Source organism: Pseudonaja textilis, chromosome 1 (genome assembly GCF_049901715.1).
Source record: "Pseudonaja textilis isolate UNSWEBS1 chromosome 1, rPseTex1.2, whole genome shotgun sequence".
NCBI lineage: Eukaryota > Metazoa > Chordata > Lepidosauria > Squamata > Elapidae > Pseudonaja > Pseudonaja textilis.
In genome coordinates, this window is record NC_141990.1 from 144,920,102 (window position 1) to 144,940,584 (window position 20,483).

The window sequence follows — 20,483 nt, forward strand, 5'->3', positions numbered from 1 at the left end:
CCAAAATAGATGCACCATCTACTCCTAGATTGTTATGAGATAAACTGATCACTCACAGCTTATGAAAAAGGATACTGGTTGCAGCTCTCCCATAATAGCACTGAATGTGCTTCTTAAACTACCCCAAAGTTTCTATGGAACTGTATTTTTAAAGTCACTGATACATAAGTGGTTAGCTACATAATTGCTGCCTTGAGTTATTTATAATAAAGCTGGGATTAAAAGAAACTAAAATAAATAAATGTTCACAGCATTTATAGTAATTAATTTTAATGTAATCTGTATTTCATTTTTATTGTACATTCATCAACTTTATTTTTGGCTCATTCACTTTTGGCAATATGGTCCTCACCACACTACACCAGCAATGCATAAATTGGAGATACCCCAGCTTTAAAATAAAACAGAATCTTAACCGTCAGGTAGTATCAGAATACCCGAAGGAATTACGATAGTGACGTATTCAACAGAACAAAATTTCTGCTTTTTTCATTTATATTCTGATGCTGGTGAAGAACTTCGCAAAACTTCCAACTTCTTATTTTATAGCTGTTAATTCTAGTAGCACTTAAGCAGATTGTTTTTATTTATCTTGATAACAGGCCTGGAAAATGCTATGATTCCTTTATATGAAAGCGAGCAGGCTTTGTTTATTCTTAAAAAGCACCAGCAGTATCAATTGTTTTTATTAGGGGAAAAAAAAACCCCTCTACTGCACTGATTGCAATTTAAGATTTCAGGGGCCAAAATTTCAGCAGTAAGGTCTGCTACCCAAACGCATTCTGGCCTCAAAAATACCAAACCAGTCACAGAAATATTAAACACATATTGAACATTGAATTAAAAAGTTAAATGAATATAAAACATGGAAAGCACAATTATAGATAGGCATGTTAGCCATCGATCTGAGGTAGTCAATATTTTCATATTTTTTACCACTAGCATTCTCTATTTTCAATTCTCTGATTGCCACCTACTGGATGTTGGAAATATTGCTTCATATCATGAGCATAAATGTTCCTTCTGCTTTTTCAAGGCCAAATGAAATAGGTTGGGAAATCAACTCCAGACGATTTTTCTTCTTACCATAACTCAACTGGGAAAGATTAAAATCTTTCTGAGAACGTAGGCTAATAACCTGGATTCACAGAGTATTTTCTTGAGGAAAAAAGTGTCTCCAGGTTGATTTTGCACCTGCAGTGTATATGTGAATTATGTATTTGTTGCATTTTTAGACTGCCTTCATTCTAGATCAGTGAAGTGCATGGGGGAGCAACTCCCCAATATTGTTAAAAGTAGTAACAGTTTCAAGTTTCATGGGCTATGTTACACATGACTCTCACAGAAGCTTAGCTCTTCAAGGCTTACATGCTTAACGAAACTGATTAAGACAAAATTGTTCAGGGGCCGGAATGATCTTCATAATTAAGCTGGGAAATAAACATACATTTTAATGATTGGTCTCCAAGTTTCAGAAGTTAGATTACATTATAGATTTCATTATGGTTAAAGTTAGAATGCCACGAAGTTTTAAAAGTTGCATTCTGTTGCAATGCTTTTAATATAGCTAACATCTTACGTGGGATACTGTTATAGTCTGGCTACTAAAACACTTGCATAACGCTTGAGGCGCTTACCCTCTTAACCAATGTGACGAAAGCTTTTGTTGATGTACTATTGATGTTGCCTCTTAATTTCCTCTATGACAATCTATCTCTGACCTGGTCTTTCAAGTCTTCACAGGGTGCATTCATTGTCACCATAACTGAGTCCATCCACTTTGCTCCTGGTCATCCTCTTCTTTCCTTCCATCTTTCCCAGCACTAGTCTTTTTCAGAGCTAGATCTTCACAGAGGGTGTCCAAAGTACGATCATTTGTACCTTGTCACTTTGCCCCGAGTGACAATTCTGGGCCGATTTGTTTCATGACCCATTTGTCCATGGTATATACAAGAGTCTTTCAATTTCAATTATTTAAATTGCTTCATAAAAATAATTGACATACCTACCCAGCAAGACTTTCGATGTGGGTATGAAAGAAAGAAAAAAAGCAAAAACTCCAGCAGAAGGTTAACACATCGCATACAAAGCATTCTTTGCTTTTTCAGCCTTGTTGTGATGTAGTGACGTAGTTAGTTATTACCAAGTTCACGGCACAGTAAGTGTTTTTAGCCCCCAGGCTCTGGTTTAACTTAATTACTTAGCAAACCAAGCTCTGCAGTGGATGCAATGAGAATGCAGCCAAGTGGGGGCTAGATTTTTATTTGTTTATTTTCAAAGACTTTTTCACAAGGTTTATAGGAATTTTTGTGTGTGGATGAGTAATCCTCGCCTTATAATGGCGATTGAGACCAGAATTGCTGTTGCTAAGCAACACAGCCATAAAGCATGAAGTCACATGACTGCATCACTTAGTGACAGTAATTCCAGCAGTCCCAGAATATTGTCATTAAACAAGGACTTCATGTGACCACGACTTCCAACTTCCTGCCAGCTTTTCCCATTGATTTTGCTTGTGGGAAGCTGGCAGAACTCGGAACTCAGGATCGCGTGACCGCAGCTCACTGCAATGTGATAATTGTGAGCTGGGTGTTAAGCATCCCGAATGCAATCACACAACCCTGGGGATGCTGTGATGCTGGACCTCCAAGGACCAGTTGTATGTATTGCTCATTCTGCCCCACTGTAACAAAACACTGCCAAGTCTTCCTCTACAAGGGATCGTTTATTTAATTTACCAGATTCATAAGGCTGCTCAAACAATGTGATTCCAGGCAGTGTCCAACAATGACAACAATCCAAAAAAAAGATCCATGTAATATTAAAACATACATGATATACTGTATAAATTTGAAATACAGAATATGCTGGTAATCAAGCACCATAATAAAAACAGCTGAAAGGGAAGCCCATTCAACCAGCCCCAAATGCTTGTGGGGGGAAAAGCCAAGTCTTAAAGCTGATTGTTGATTATTTTCTTAAAAATAAAGGATTGCTCTATGATCTGGGTTCAAAGCGGAAAAAATATTTAGAGCATGTATATAGAAGGATCACCACACTGGTCTATAGTTCTTTCAATCAAACCCATCTATTTCAAGGATCTCTTTTTATATCTCTTTGCAATGGGTCTGTCTCTTTTTTCTTTATTAGACTCTTTATACCTTAACCTTCTATCCCTGAGCTATTCAAGACAGCTTATAAAAGCAGTATACAAATGCTAAGAACTGAATAAATCAAACGTCAAAAACAGCCACAGATCCAAAGTTAAAACTGAAAGTTATGATCAATGTTCTAAATCTTGTGACTCCCAAGAATGTATCAATAATTTCATGGTCCCTACTCACATACATATCTAGCTAGATCTTGTTGAATTTGGATGAATGGGGGTCAATTCACAAATACAAGGCAATATAGAGCCCAATATAATGGCAGGTGAATTTTGGGGCCATTGTGCACATTGGAAAACACACCAGTTTGGTTGCCATCCAGAAGGTTTCTTACTTTAACAATCCTTTCTTGCTTTAAAGGAAAAAATAATTCATGTACTACAAAATAATATAATTTATTGAAATGCAGATTTACAGATTAAAAACTCCACATAAAAATATAGGTTGCCACGTGTTAAAAAGATGGAAACCAGTTTCTTTTTCTTTTTTAAAGTGTTAAGTGAAAACAGACTAGCATTATTTTAATATTTCCAAACTAATGTGTGATGTTTGCTTTTTTTGAAATTCAGAATGGTTAAAATGTGCAATAGCCTTTCTCACTGATAATAGTAGAGCATTTTGCAACATTCATTTCACTCGGTTAAAAAAATTGATTTTAACAGAAAAGGAAATGGGATTAGTGTGAACATGTTTTTTTTTAATTCAAAACAAAATTTTGAAACAGAACCAAGCTGGACTTTCAGTCAATTTTTGCAACATTTCCAGGAAGACTGATTCTTAATCATATCTTTCTAAAGTAATACTCCATAAGTTATGGGACTACCTGAGTCTGGAATGACCTTGGCAATACAAATATTTGGTTGAACTTGACTGATTTAAAAAAGAACCTTCAGTTGCAAATGGAAAAAAAGTGCATTCCGCTGGGCCTTTAAATACAGTTAGCAACAGAGGACAAGGAGAATTTCTTGAAGCATCAGGTGTTTCTTGAAGCATCATGGTGTTCTTGAAGCTTACGCTTTTTAGAAGATGGCTCATCTAAGCAGTCACTGGTATTTATGCTTTCATTTTTAACAGTGATACCTGTCAGCAAGTACCCACCGCCACCACTCATTATCAATTTGGGATGACTTCGATCTGGCAAGATCTTAACAAAAAATAAGAAATGGCAAATAAGCTATGTAACAATTGCAGTACTAATAGCACATTTTGTGAGGCTCATGGATCAGACAGCAATAAAAGATTTCAGGAAGACACATATTAGACAAGTGTAAAAACCAGACGTTTGATGCCACTTAGATTTGCCTTGCAGAAATTTCATAAAAAGAAATTCTTACCATTATGCTACATTGATGAGTTATGAATCAATGATAATATCAAACTGAATGAACATTTTATTAGGTCATTGACAAGAATTGGAAACAAAAATACATTAACAATAAAAAGAAAACAAGATAAAATATTACAATTGGTGGAGGATTTGTCAGTGGATAATCAAAGAGAATAGTTATAATATGAAATTTACTTTGCATAGATCTATTTTCTATTCCCCACACCCATTATTTCATAATTTCAAATATCCTTTTGACCAGAGATGCATAATTTCCCTGGTTTACTTGCATTTTCTGTGGTACATATATGTTTGTTAAGTCTTACCTGATAGTTTCGTAACCATGTTTCAGAAAGTCTTAGATTAATGACACCACCTTTCTCTCTCAGTTTTGCATAACATTCCAGGAGTGGCTAAAACAAGAAAATATGGTTATATGAACTTACTGAAAAATCTTTAAAAAATATTAAATTAAGAAAGTATATTGAGTTCACCTCTTTAAATTGGCAGTAGACAACAAAAGGCCTTGAAGGAGCTACCAACTCTAACAACAGGAGTAGTAAACTTGTTGGATGAAATCGACTGGCTACAATTAAACTGTAATAGAAAGTTAGACACAGGTTAGTTGCCTTTCTAAACATCAAAGCTGTTACTTTTTGGCTATGAAAATTTATCTAAAAGTCTGGCAAATCTTATTTTGCTCCACAAATATAAAAACAGTTTGAATACAGATTAAATCTTTAAAAAATCATGGAAGGAAAAGTCTGCAAGTTACAGTGTTGATATAAAACCAGGTGGTTGTCAAAATTTGAGGAAATGTTGCTGCCTACATCAAGGAGGGCAATATTAGGCTTCCTCAGATGTAGATTAGGAGCAATTTTTTTTAATGAATTTCCTCAACTTTATTTTAGAGCTGAACCATTATCTTGTAATGCACTGGTTATTTTCCTTATATAAAGACTTTTATCTTTAACCCTAAAGACAGGCTGAACAATTCATCAAAGCTTGACAAATCCTCTCTGTCATAGGGATAATTGCATAGGTTATTGTCATCCTTTCAATGTTGAAAATATTTTGACCATTTACAGCATCTTTTGATCTAACACAAAAATCTAACAAACTAATGAAAAAAGGAAAATCCAGAAAGGGCCGAGCCTTGGCTTTAAGCTTCAAGCTAAATAGACAAGTAATTGTTATTCACAAACTATGAACACTAACACATCCAGTTACATTTTTAGAATGGCAAATTCTCCTTTGAAAGCAATTACAAAACAAGGTATTTCTAGACATGTTCAATACTACAACAGAACTCTCACCCATCAGCATCCTTGTTTTTCAATAAAGCAGCAGCTGCTATCAGCTTTCTTTTCTTTTCCTCTTGTTTCTTTTGTTTGTCATACGTCTAAAATATGTATAAATTCAGGTTAAATAATTTAAAGAACTAGAGAAGTTCTAAAAACCTTTGTAATGTTTTGCAAAAATATACACATTTATAGGCTGGCTTGGGTTTAATTTTCTAATTCCTTCCTCAAATTTAAAAGTCTATTTGAAAGATAAAAGTAGAATTGTTAAAAATGACAAAATGTATTCTAATACTTCAATCTGAAATATTTTAAATAATTAAATATTTTGCTAATTTTTTTTAAAAAGCACTTGTGTTAAACATTATTGCGATAAAGTCAGACAATTATCTCAGATCCTAATTCTAATTTTACTTACATTGCTATATATATCAGCTTTAGACCCTGAAATATTTTTAACTTATAGCTGACTTAACATGACCATAAGTCACAATTACTCCAAAGATATTTCACAATTGATATAATTATTCTGGTGCTATTTAGCAATGCAGACTACAATGCACTTATTCATATTTCTAATTATTATTAAATTTGATTTCTATCAAATGATTTTGCAATTAACATATAATGCAGGTAAGCATAACAGAGTAAGCATTCATGTAATGACTGATGCTGCAATGTGACTCTTTGGTTGAGAAGCATATTTATTTAAATAGCAATGGATTCAATTATTTAATTACATTTATACTTCATAAAATGGTAGGATCTTACTGTCCCCTTGGCTTTATCATCAAGTGCATCCGAAGCAAATCCCGCTACTTCTTGATCTTCAGGTTGACCGCTCTCCATAGCTACCTTAGGACTGCATTCCATGTCTACTTCTGGTATAGAAAGCTCCTTGTCATCCCCTGAACCATTTTTGTCTTCTGCCGCTGGTGTTTTCTCTTCAGACTCTGAAGGCAGTGACGTTAAAGAAAATGTTCCAGACAGAATGCTGGCCACTTTGCTGAGTGGGAACTCAGAGAGTGTGTCAAAAAATGTTTTAGGAAATCCAAAACAACTTGTGGCTGCTCTAACAGGTCCTTCTCCTGGATATATTTGAACAATCGATCCATAACCTGCAAGTATAGATCAAAGTCAAATACAGCTGGCATAAACTAGGTTTACACTAATACAGCGTGACAATCTCAACAAACCATTTTCTCTCAAATATAGCAGTGACTTGCATGAAAGAAAACAGAAGTTGTCTACAATTCTTAACATCATCACAAAGAATGTTCTTCAAAACCGGTCTCCTGACACATTAATCTGTGCAAACAATGGATTATTCATGGGATCCAAAAATGTTGAGCTTTACACAAGCACATATAGGTGATTTCAATTCAAATTACTATGGACAAGTGGAAGATTATTTGAACTTGTCTTGGCCCACTTTCACAAACTTGCCCATTCAGCCAGTGCTGTGTTTTTGCTTTAGAGCATCTGCCTTCCCTAGTTCCGTATGTTGTCTAGCAAATGTGTTCTGAAACTCAGCTGAGTTCCAAAAGTATTTGCAAAATGGAATGGGGCAAAACCAGTCAAGACAAGCCAGCCAAAAATTCCAGTTGACTTATCCAAGCAGCCATACCTTGATTAACTCTTCAAGCTAAATTCAGCAAACACTTTTAACAATACTATATTCACAATAACACAGATTTCCCTTTATCTGTTTACTTCTCCATAAACCTTGAAAATAATAGTTAGATAAGATAAATAAAGCAGGAGGACAAAATGCAATTTCCAAAAGCATCTTATTCCTCTACTTTTCTGGCATCCTTATATTTTGTAATCAATTATTTGCTTTAACCCTATCCAGCTTAAATCATAGTTTTAGAATCAAATGCACATGCTACCTATAGAAATATTACTATTAAATGTTCACACTACCAGTTGTATACATTATATTCTGCTATTCTCACCTCCCATACGTTCCATTACAGCTCCCAGCACCAGTCCTGCACAGGTTTCCATTACTATCATCTTGTTGCCAGCATGAACATTTCCCCAAGTTAACATCTGGGCTAGAGTATCATACCGCAAATAGCTAGGAGAGTTTGGGGAAACAAATATTTTTGCTGAGTTAAAATACTTAAGAATACAACAAATTTTATTCAAAATACTGGAATTCTAATTCTAATTTATATTCTGAGCAAATATAAATTCTGGCTTAAAGATACAATAATATTTATTAAACATATGTATTTTGCCCAGTTCCCAATGACTCTGGGCAGCTTGCAATGGGAAACCACGGTACAATACGATACAATAAAAGATGATATGTTCATTCCAGATGGAATGAAGTAAGGGGTCTTATTCTCCCTCACCAAAGACCTGGGTAGTGTTATGGATGGAAGCTAAAAAATGCCTCAACTCATTGTTTCTTCAGCTCCATCATTGTTTATGTAGTACTGATGAGAAAAAGTTATCTGCAGAAATCTGCAGCTCAGTTTTTGTCTTTGCCTGCCAAAAGGAGAGCTTTGAGAGAGAATAAAAATCTATTGAAAATTCATGCAGGATAAGATTAATCCTAGTCCAGTTGGTAGCCATCATCATAATCTCCTTATTTTTTTTTAAATGCACCCACCCACAGATGATCACAAACTATATTCTGTCAAGAAAAGAATCTCATTTTTATGCATCACTTGTATCAATCTGTAATCATTGGTGGGAGGACATTTATCCACTCATTTACTACTAGATGTAGTCCAAAAGATACCCCATATAACTGAAATATATTAAGCCTTACTTGATCTTTCCTGGTTCTCTTGCATAGTACATTGTTGATAATATACGAGTAGATGGCTTTATGATTGTAATAACTGCCTCGTATCTGCAAGCAAAGCAGCACAAATAGTGTTAAAGCTATTTATGATTTGTGATTCACTGAACATTCTGTTTTCTAAAATTCAACTTACTTCCTTTTCTTTTTTTTGATGTATTTATCTTGAGCAAATTCTGTTTTGTCTCTAAACGTGGTACTGTTCTCTATTAATTGTTGAACTATTTCCTTCAAAAAAAAAAAAGATAGGTTAATCGTTCTCTTCTCATAGCTATTTATAAAGCATTTAAACCAAAACAAAACACCAAAGCCCCCAGTATATAAACAGTGACTAAGGAACATCCAAGTAAAAATTAAAAAAGAAACTAAAAAATTAGGAGTGTCAGTTTGCTGTAAGTGACTAAAGTACCATGACAGAAACAGGAGACCATGGGTTCTATTCCTAACACACAAAGCCAGATGTTTAATTTCAGGCCAGTCAAACTCCCTCACCCTCTCAGAAGGAGGTAATGGCAAATCACTTCTGAGAGAAAAAAACGTGCCAGGAAAATTGCAGGGACTTGTCCAGGCAGTTGCCAGGAATTAAAATTGACTTGAAGGTGTGCATGCGCCTATACAAAGAGTACTCCTACTTAGGAAATATATTTATTCTCAATGTAGTCGTGCATCTACCAAATGTGAGGCCAACATTTAGCCATAAACAATCCACAGAACTACACATGAAGAGCAGTACCAGTGACTTAAATGTACATAATGCATCCCATTCATTATGATCATGATACATATCATCTAGTCAAGAACCAGAGAAGAGAAGTATAGTTGAATTGTAAAGTTCATATTTTACATGAAATAGTTCAAGGTTCAATCCTTTTAGAAGAGTGGCTTGTATTGAGTATAGAAAGGCAACTGCCCCTTTCTTATTTTTTAGATTTAATAAAAATAATAATAACAATAAATCTAATAATAAATTTATATCCTGCTTTTTCTTTGGAACAAAAGGTAGCTTAAATGGGATTCTAGCCTAGTTTTATTGTGATATTACTCTGATGCCCAACTGGGCTGAAAGACATCAACTGGTCCAAAGTCATTTACTGATTTTTTTTGGTTGAGTAGGGACTCAAATGTGTTTCCTCAGTTAAGTCTAAAATTTCAGTCACTATATGACACTTGTTCACATTCTTCAACAGAAAAGGATTCTAACTGTAATTCTTCTAGCAATATAGCTTTCTAAACAGAAAGTATTCACTTGTGACATGAAACAATAATATGCAATTGAGAATTCAAGATTACCTGTCCTTTAATGCCTTTATCCTTCAAAGCCTTTATATCATCATGAGTCAGTTTTTGAGATTTTCCATCGTCTATTATATTACGATTATCTGTACCTGCTTCTTTTGTTTCTTAAAAAAACCCAAAGATATAATAAGTTTGTAAGAACTTGTACTAAAGATTTAAAAATATTTCATATCATAGATGATTTATAACTGGTACTATAATCATCTAACAGACAAAACAGGAAACTACCCCTGTACAAGTTTATTAAGCAAAAGGAAGTGTTAGTGTCGCTTTTTTCACTTGTGCTTCGGATTGTTTTTTGTCAATTGAGATGATTACAAAAATGAGTAAATTTAACATTTCAATGATACTAGTACATTACAGCTTGCCCATAATATCTCACGTAGGACCCTTGCAAGAATCTTTATCTCTTATATAAACCATAAAATCACAGTATTCCCACAAGAATTATGATTTGCTACTTTGTACTGTCAAGCAATGGAAACTTTCTCAAGTAAATGCTATAAATCAGACCTTAACAAATAATGTAGCAGTTTGGATATTATTCAGATATTTCCATTGTTTATTAATAATTAGATATTAAAATAGACATGTTTTAAACAAGGTAATGCTTTGTTCTGACCATCAAATATATCTGGTAAATCTAATTTTGAGTTTGAATCTACACTTCTAGTTATATACATTTATAAAACTTCCTTTCAACATTTTTCATCACATTTTCACCAAAAGATGAATATTCCCTCACACAGCCTTGTCAATCTATAAGATATACCAGTGGTTCTCAACCTTCAACCTCTACAGACCCTGTGACAACATTGCTCCCCTCCCCAAAATGTTGTCACAGGGTCTGTGAAGTCTTGAAGAAATTTTATGATTTAAATCTTGAGGGTCTGTAGCCATAATGGTATTTAAAGGAGGTCCATGGTGAAGAAAAGGTTGAAAACCATTGAGATAGGCAAAGATTCTAATCAGAGTTTCATGCCACTAATATAATAACTTATTTCTTGTATAGATGTTGATACAATTTTTCTATGCTGCCATAAAGACTGGCAGGTATCAGTCTGTCCGTCCATCCATCCATCCAATTTATTGGCAGCCCATCTTACTACAAGGCAAGTCTGCAGTTTTTGTATCACATATAAAGCATAGACTGAAAGTTGTAACTAAGATACTTCCCTTGTTCCTCAACCCCATATTGTACTTTGTTCAGGAAAAGTATCAGAACTACAAAAAAGTATTAGGATTATAATATCAAAGCCTACACATTTCATACTTTTGCTATCTAAATAATTTCTAGCTGATTCATACCTGGATTCATCTCTTCTAACGTCCGCTTTGGCTGAAGACTACCACCACTAGTCACTTCAAATGATGTTCCATAAACATGCCCAATGGCATTGTCTAAGCAGAACCACTGTTTTTCAAAAACAATTTTTCTAAAAATAAAAGCATCAATAAATCAATTAGAAACAAATCCCTGCAATATTCACAACCCAAAACCTGAAAAAGGAATAAAACGGCATACATGTATTGCAGTATATTCAACTCCAGTTTCAAGTGCAAGTAAGCAGAAATAGCTGTGAAACCGTCGGGCAAGAGAAGCAAGTAAATTAAAATCACGATAATATTTATTTTACTAGGCTTATATACTGTTTTAATTGGATTGGCTCACAATCTAATCATACATACCTAAATAGGATTAAAATCAATAGATCACACCATAAAATAGAAACATATTATAGAAATAGAACAGAAAGATGGGATACCTAAAAGCCATTACAACTCATACACAAGCATAATGTTCAATTTATCTTTTCTTCAAAGTTCTAGGGATATAATCTGGGGTTAATTACCTTTCTGAATCCCCAAGAAGTTGGTACTTGTTAAAAGAGGGCAGTGATTGAAAACTGCCTCTAAGAACTCTACGTGCTTCTTTTAAGAGGGGAACTTGAAGGGACTCCACTCTCTTCTATTTAATTGAGTAGCCATCTTTATATTCCAGCAGACAATTCCTTAGTGGGGTATTCAAACTTGGCAAGTTTAAAACTTGTGGACTTCAACTCCCAGAATTCCTGAGCTAACGTGACTGGAGGAGGAATTCTGGGACCTGAAGTCCACAAGCCTTAAAGCTGGCAAGTTTGAAGACCCCTACCTTAGCGATTGCACCATGTTAAAGCTATTTTCCATTGTATTTGCTCTGAAATGAAACCAGAAACCAGATCTAATGTGTAGCTTTCCATACAATTTGCACCTGTAATTTGGGAAAAGACCATGACTGTCATGATGGTTATGTCAATTCTAACTCTTTTTCAAGGAAACAAATTAAAGTCCTTCAATACCTTCAGCCTGTGAAGCTCCACTAACCAATAGAGAGATGAGCTTTGGTCTTCTCACAATTGAAAGAACAACGCTGCTTCTTTCTGGAAAATTGAAATTCCACTAGAATTTCTTCTAATTTAAAAATGTTATTTCTAATTTATTTCTTCTAATTTAAAAAATCATTTTAGTTTTTTTTAATATAACAAGCTTCTTAAATCTATTTCCAGCTTCATTAATGTGAAAATTATCATTCCCCTCTACTACTTTTCTAGGTCTTTATCTAAGGAAGATAACAACCGACGGATTTTCTACTTTCAAAAATATAAGCTGAAGTTGTTTTTTTCATCCTGGAAAGCTGTCAGGCACACAAAATAAATAACTCTGTATGTAAGTGCGAACAGAAGCAACTTGCCTTTAAAAACCTCCTACACCATTGCCTGCTGTATGCAGCCTGTAGCTCCCATTCCAATGAAATCTTAAAATATCCTTGCTTGGATGGGAGAGGTGAAGAGACAAGGCTAGCATTTGCAGTCCTTTATTTACCCATAACTACTTTCTGGATATAGTTGGAGAGCTGAGAGCACAGCTTCAAGACCTGAGCTCCATGCAACGGGGTGAACTCCTGTTGTTTGTCCCAGCTCCTGCCCACCTAGCAGTTTGAAAACATGCAAATGCAAGTAGACTAATAGGTACCACTTCAGTGGGAAGGTAACAATGTTCTGTGGGCATTTGGTGCATAGCCATACTGGCTACATGACCATGGAAAATAACTTCGGTCAACACTGGGTTCCTCGGCTGGGGAATAGAGATGAGCACCAAGCCTTAGAATCACACGTGACTGATAGGGAAACTGTTAGCAATACTTTCTTTTGATACTTACTGTGGAATCTTCATAATTCAGACATAACCACGAAGTCTTCTTTGGGTTCCACAAGACATTGTTGTGCAGTTCATCTGTTCGCATGCAGGTGCTTCTGCAATCCCAGTCAGATGCTATTCTGACTGGGATTACTTGAAAATTGTGTCCCTCACAATTTCTGATCAGTTTTTGCCAGTGCCCACCTTCAAAGCCAGAAGAGCAGGGGTCTGTTCTCCATGTTTGATAAATCCCTAATTCTTCATATAGCAATGAACTTCCAAACTTCTGATAATTCAAAAATACCCTCAGGTATTTAAATTGAATTGATTTTTGTAACACTAGAATAGCAGATTTTATAATAGTGGGTCATACAGTAACAATTAATAAATAGTTTAGCCTAGAGCAGAGGTCTTCAAACTTGACAGCTTTAAGACTTGTGGACTTCAACTCCCAGAATTCCTCCTCCAGTCATGTTAGCTCAGGAATTCTGGGAGTTGAAGTCCACAAGTCTTAAACTTGCCAAGTTTGAAGACCCTTGCAGTAGAGGCTTAGCAGCAATATAAACACTTAATAACTGTGGCAACTTTAACTTGGGTGGACTTCATCTCCCAGAATTCTCCAGGCAGCAGGGCTGGCTAGGAGATTCTGGGAATTGAAGTCCGCATGTCTTAAAAGTCACCAAGGGTGAGAAATACTTCTTGATAGTGCACTTTTTATAGCGTATAAATAACATATCTATAATAAAAATTACATAAATGCATTATCAAAAGTAGAGGGAGATGGGGCTTATGACAATTATATGGGCTAACCAATAGGCCGGGGAGGCTTTGCCCAGGTTTGAATCCTCTTGTCTAGGCATAAGGGACAGTGTGGAAAAGCTAGTCCCGGCAACGGGCTGGAACTTCTTTGAATGAAATAAAAGGCTGCAGAAGAGGCGCCTCCGCTTCACCCTAACTGGAGAGGCTTACCTTCGCTTCACCACGGCGACCGCTTTGAACACGTCGTCCCGCTTGAGAACAGCCCAGTCTCCCTCGGAGATGACATGCGGAGAAGGGGACCGAGGAGGCACCTCCATATTGGCGACCCTTCCGCTCGATGCGGAAAAAAAAAAGAAAGAAAAAAAATCCTCGCGCACAGGCGCCAACTCAGGAAAGGCCCTCTTCCGGTTTTCCCCAAAAGCACGAGCCGCGGAAGCGATTTTGTTTCCTCTCTTCTGAAAGAGCGGTTGGTCTGACGGGCATTTGGTCATAAAGATCGAGGGACAGAGAGGCGCAAGAGAGCACCATGTTGATCGTGACTGGTGCCGTCAGAGGAGTCTGACGAACGATTAAAAAAAAAAAAACGGGCAACTACAATCACCGGCGACTCTCTTGCGCAACTAGGGATTTCTGTTCCTGAGGGATTTTTTTTGGCCGCTCTATAATTTGACAGCTCTATGTAGACACTCTTTTCTAGTTTACCACGTAGAGTTAGAAAAAAAGAGAAGGGTGCTAATTTATAATTTACGGACCTGATGCTTCCGGGCTCCTTTTAGTACAACCCCCGTTTCGGGCCGGAAGTGAAGAAGAAATCAGTGTCATACCGCTGCTATGGCACATAATCAACTCAAAATGTTTTTGCGAGATTTATTTGCTTTTATTAGTAGAATGTTCTTTTTTAAAAAAGTGTTTCATCACAATAACAGTATTACCTCCTAGACCACGGAGGGAAGATGCGTTCATTCATACAGATATTTTAACAGCGTACGTACGCCATCGAGTCCGATCATTCATCCATTCATTCATCCATTCAAAATGCAGCTTCAGTTTGTCCTCCAGCCCTCCAACTCTAGGAGAGGCTTAACTTGCTAGGAGATATAAAGGACATATACAAACTTGAAACACAACCCAGAATATGGGTAGTAACAGAAAGAGGAAATGATTTATTTTGCACTGTAGGGTTTTGATAAAAGATCGACTTCACTGGCACAATTATGCTAGGATCCCATAATAATTTCGCTGTCTCTAGTCCAGTCAAATGGAGAGAGACTCCCCTCTCGGTTCAAGCATTTTAAGTCTCCAGAGTTTCAGAGGCAGAAAAAGCGTGTATGGGACGCGACTCTTTTCTTCAAGTCAACAAGTACGAAGTCTACATTCATGCCACTGATTCCAAACTTTGGCCACAAAAAGATTGTACGGACTTCAATTCTCTAGCTAGCATTTGAGTAGACCAAGGGTCTTCAAACTCGGAATGTTTAAGACTTGTGGACTTCAACTCCCAGAATTCCTGAGCTAACATGACTGGAGAAGGAATTTTGGGAGTTGAAGTCCACAAGTCTTAAAGCTGTCAAGACCTCTGGAGTAGACGGCTTTGTTTCTGTGTCATATATGTGGGTATGTATATATGTGGGCGTGTACATAACTATTTAGCCGTGTGGTGTATCTTGGAGGTGGTAACCCTTCGAGAGGTGAACGCAACGAACTGTCGTTATAATGCATGCCGAATTCAGTGTTGCTTTCGGGGTGACAATAAAGTTATTTCTAAAGTTTCTGAGTGTTCTAAAAGTACTACGAAATTCCGGGAGTTGTGAAGTGCACCCGCTCCTTAAAGCGGTTGAGGGGGGAAAAAAACGGCGTTAGGGAAACGCCAGAAACCCCACGTGACTTGCCCGTTTCCCGCCTAAGTGTTCGGAGGGGTCGCGAGCGGAATCTTGGCAACGCAGCGGCGCCAGTTCTGATTGGTTGTGAGCCCCCCGCCCCGCCCCACCTTCCCATGCCAAGGGAAGCTTCGCTGCGCCGCGCCAAAAATTAAATGGAAGAACGAAACCGAACGAGCGGATCCGACGGGAACAGGTTGAGGGGCGGCCGGTCGGGGACGCTTTGAGGTGTCTTGGCCGTCGCCCTAGGCTTTCGGTTCGGATACGTTTTCACTTCTCTCTCTTTCTGCATTCGGCGGTAACTGACACTTTGAATCTCCAAAGCGAAGCGTTCGGGAGACCAAATAATAATAATAAAAATCTAGCTGAGTTTCTCCGCGGAATGGCCGAGGGTTTCTTTTGTTTTCTCCTCAAATGGAGGAAAGCCGAACTATAGGAGGAAGTTAAGGACGCCGGATATAGGTTGACCACCTCCCCCAATAATTGGGTTAATTTTCTTTTTTCTTTTAAAAAGGACTCCGTGGAGTGTACTTGGGAATGGTGATGAGAAGGAAATGAGGGGGTCCCTCTGATTGGCAGCGGTTTTATTCCGTGTTTTCCTTTAATAGTTAGATGTTCAGGCAGTCCTCAACCTACCGTTTTTTCACACTTATGACCTTTGCAGCATCCCTACGGTCAAGTGATTTATATATGGATGCCTTGACAACTGACTTACATTTATGATGGTGGCAGTGTCCTTGTAACCTTCTGACAAGCAATGTTAATGGGGAAACCAGATTCACTTAATAGTCGTGTTACTAAGTTAACAACTTGACACAAATGCGACAAGAAAAGTTGTAAAATGGGGTCAAACTCACTTAACAAAATTTCTCACGTAGCAACATAAATGTTGGGCTCAATTGTGGTCATAAGGACTACCTGTATAGGTTTTTTTGAAATTATTTTGCACTTGCAGTGAAAGGGTGTGTTGGTGCAGCGCTATTACAATTTGTTTGAAAGTAAACCTCCCCCACTGTATTAATTGAATCCTAAATAGATTTGCAACACATGCATTTAGATAATTTTTTGTGTGCTATGCCTATTGGATTCAATTCCAACAATCGTGTTTATCACATTAACTCACGCTTGAAGTTCTTCTATATCAGTCTAACTTTCTACAGTAGTTAACAGGTCAGGGATAGGGAATTGAAATTTTCTAAATGTTGTTGAAGTGCTGTTCTTAATGGCCCAGTTAATACCTGGAAATTATTTGATATTGAAGATTCATATATGAGCTTATCCATAATATTACAGGTTTGGTTTGGGCCTGATATATTGTGTGAATCTATTGTTTTTCATTTCTAAACAAAAGTGTAAAACGTTGTTCAAAAGTCACTAATTATGATTTATTCAATGAAGCATAGTTAAACCATGGTTTAGTTTGATTTAAAGACTTAGACAGATATTTAGCTTTGGGGGATATAGAAGGGCTAGAAGTCAGGAACCTGAAGTAAACTGCTACTTATAATCTGCAAACACCACCATAGAAACAAATCGATATCTGCCTTAATAACTTCTTTCAAAATTAATGTATGCTACACATGTATTGTCTTTTGATTCAGAATGCAGATCTATTAAAACGCCAAGATGAGTACTGAGCCTAGCAGGAAAGGTTCTGGACGAGGAGGAGGTGGTTTTCAAAGATGGAGAAGAGGAAGATGGCAAGGGAGAGGAAAAGGAAGTGGACAGAAAGAAAACTGCAAAAATGCTGGCGAGAAATTAGTATTGGGTATGTTAATTCCACAGCTTTATTCATTTATTTATAGCATTCATATGATTGCCCAAATCAAGAAGCATGACTGAGCAGTGTACAAAAATCACCTAACATAGGAAAACAATACATACCATTAACACCCCCCTTAAGTTGCTAAAACAATGAAATGGTGGTCAAAAATAAAATATATGTTAACTAAACCAGTTGGGAACTCTGCTTATCTTTGGCAGTCTTCCTTGGCCTTCCTGGGGGCCAACCAGATATGGGGGGGAGGGGGGAGAAACATAATTTCAAAAGGAAGGGGCTGCCACAAAGAAGACCCACCTCATGAAGTGACATTGTTTCAGTGAAAATGAATGTTTTCATTCTAGAATGTTTCAATCAAAGTCATTCCAAATAACATCTCAGAACCGTCCCTGCAGGATCTTACTTGCTTTGGAGGCTTAAAATAACGAAAGTTTCTGATTTTTAACATAATAGCTTATAATAGCACAATACAATATCTGAAGCCTGTATTATTATGCTATAACTTAGATAATTTATTTAAAAAAACTGAATCATATGGTTAAGCTGCCCCCCTGTACGGTACAGGTGTCATTACCTTTATCATTTTAAATGCAGTATTGGCAGCAACGGTATGTGGTATATAAATTGTTTTTAATGACAAATTAAAAATGCTCAATTTTATCACTAATTTTTTGAGGGGATACTTTTCAGCGCAACCTCATCTTATTCAAACAACGCTGGACCAGGCTACTCCATATAAAGGCTGGAAGCTTTATTTCTCTGAAGGTGAGGTCTTTTCCTTGTACATGGTATAGCTGAGAGCTGGCTAGGGTTGGAATTTACAAGCTGTAGATCATGATATTCTGGGAAAACATGAGCAAATTTTGAGACGAGAGTCACAGGTTTCTTTTTTTTTAAAGATTGTACATACAATCTTATGCTCAGATTGCTGGCAGAACTTGTTCCTGTTCTGTCCTCATAAATTCCTTCTCTGCCTGAATGAGGCAACCAAGTTTGGAGTACTAGCCTTATGCTGGATTGGCAGAGGCATATTCTCACATACTGTGTATCGACAGAGATTACAACAGACCAAAGAAGTCGAGTGGATGTGATGAAATAACGAGCATGTGGTTTATTTTAGTATAACAACATCATAGCTTAAAGTGAGAAAGAGCTAGCATGGTATAGTATTGGTGCTGGACTAGGAGTTGGGAGGGACTAGATTCTAGTCATCCTTTGGGTACAGAAGCCCATTGGGTCAACTTGGGCCACGCATTCCCTCAGCTCTAATCAACCTCAGGCTCTGCAACAAGCCAAATGAAAAACAAGATTTATTGCATATTTCTGGTACCATATAAAAAGTAAAATGCAAGTAGAATACTTTTGTCTAAATGTTAGGATTTGCATATGTTGTAGTACGATTTGTTTCATGCACAAATAATATGGGTTGAGTAAGTTGTGTTATTTACAGTAAAGAAACTTATATAAAAAAGTAATGTAATATTTTGAAACATGCAAATTAAAAAACATGTTTTAGGATATGATCAAAAGTTCACAAACTTTTAATTTTTTAAACATAACTACTCTAATTCACATGCCTAGCATGTGAATTCTCTCATTACAACTTAGTACTACATCACATGATAGTTAAATCCTGGTTTATCATGTGTATTCAACTACTTATTTTTGGCATGCCTAAAACTTCATAAAAGGAAGCTATAAGATTTCTATCTGGCATCATTAATTATAGTAACTGCAGTCAAATGCTTGTAAGATAAAAGATGGTCAGTAAGACAAGATTATATTTACTTCAAGAAATTAAATTCTTAGTATTGTAAATATTAATGGAGTGTCTTTAAATCCTCAGGACAACTTTTTAAAGCTGCAGCTAAATATGTTATATTAAACAATATTAAAGATTAGCTTGTAAAATCAATAGGTTTGTTGATTAATATGTTTTTACATGTTCAATGTTATCTACAATCATAACTATATTAACTGTATTAATCAAAATTCTCTAATTCAGCATATGATGACAAATCACCTTTTGTTCAGAAGATTGCAGCTTTTGAAACTTTTTTCAAATCTCGAATAGAGTTTTATGATAAGGTAAGTTATTAGACTATATGTTGTTTGATATACTTTTGTTTTCTGAAGTTGGTTTAGCCACACATTTGTATATTTGCTTCTTGTTTTATATGCTGAGGGAATCCAAGATATTTATGAGCATTTTAATTTTGTTTTTTCTTAAGAGAAGTTTGCAGATTGATTTTGTCAGAACCTTTAGAAAATTTGTTTCATCTTATTCTTCAGCACTCCATGATCTGATTTTTTAATGCTAAGATTTGTATTTGGGTGGATGGACAAATAGAGGAAATTTTTAGAAAACAAGGAAGTATTCTTATCCTAAACTATACCTATTTTGTTCTTCACATATTTAATTATTTGCATAGTGTGTGTTAACTTTTCGATCCAATTTATCTGGTTTATCATTTTTATATTGTGCTCAAAGTAAAAAGAGGGAAGCATATGTCAGTGGTGTTGCTAGGGTCAGTGAACAAAGAACTTATGAGACCATCCTCATATAATGCAGATGATGCACATTTTGGAATATGAGGCAGTTAAATCAACAATTGGTATTTTTAGTAAAATATTTTTCTTTAATATTTGAGAATGCTTGAACAACTTAACAACTATGATTAAAATAATGTGTAATGGAGTAAACAACAAATAGAGCTGTAACTTTACTAAACACAAATTCACACACCTCTATTTTATAGGATGAAGTAGAAAGAAAAGGAAGTATTCTTGTGGATTATAAGGAACTGATATGTGATAAAGAATTAGTGGAATCATTACCTGATGTTGCTGTTGAACTAAGAGAAACACCACAAAGAATATTGGCTTGCATGGGTCTGGCCATACATCAGGTAAACGCACTAGACAAATAATAGATATTTTTACACCCCAAAGCCTTATTATTCACAAGATGCAAATCTTAT

At 36.2% G+C, this 20,483-nt stretch overlaps 2 protein-coding genes across 4 annotated transcripts in view; one reads left to right on the forward strand and one right to left on the reverse strand.

The window, feature by feature from the left end:
- Positions 1 to 3,543: 3,543 nt before the first annotated feature.
- On the reverse strand, positions 3,544 to 14,508 carry TRMT6 (tRNA methyltransferase 6 non-catalytic subunit). Its single transcript, XM_026710351.2, has 11 exons — positions 14,056 to 14,508; positions 11,218 to 11,345; positions 9,904 to 10,013; positions 8,750 to 8,841; positions 8,581 to 8,664; positions 7,754 to 7,878; positions 6,567 to 6,913; positions 5,811 to 5,896; positions 4,989 to 5,091; positions 4,821 to 4,907; positions 3,544 to 4,311 (listed from the first exon to the last, which is right to left on the reverse strand). Exons 1-11 carry the CDS (start codon positions 14,334 to 14,336, stop codon positions 4,141 to 4,143), a joined length of 1,614 nt encoding a protein of 537 aa, XP_026566136.1. The 5' UTR covers positions 14,337 to 14,508; the 3' UTR covers positions 3,544 to 4,140.
- A 1,247-nt stretch (positions 14,509 to 15,755) lies between these two features.
- Positions 15,756 to 20,483, forward strand: part of LOC113442643 (DNA helicase MCM8) — a 42,669-nt gene continuing 37,941 nt past the window's right edge. For 2 of the 3 annotated variants that reach the window (XM_087918932.1, XM_026710350.2), the window contains exons 1-5: positions 15,756 to 16,020; positions 17,324 to 17,490; positions 18,193 to 18,267; positions 19,508 to 19,590; positions 20,262 to 20,411. In XM_087918932.1, the coding sequence (XP_087775058.1) occupies positions 17,349 to 17,490; positions 18,193 to 18,267; positions 19,508 to 19,590; positions 20,262 to 20,411 (450 nt within the window). In that variant the 5' untranslated portion in view covers positions 15,756 to 16,020; positions 17,324 to 17,348. The remainder of the gene's footprint in view (positions 16,021 to 17,323; positions 17,491 to 18,192; positions 18,268 to 19,507; positions 19,591 to 20,261; positions 20,412 to 20,483) is intronic. The other variant, XM_087918917.1, reaches the window with a different exon arrangement.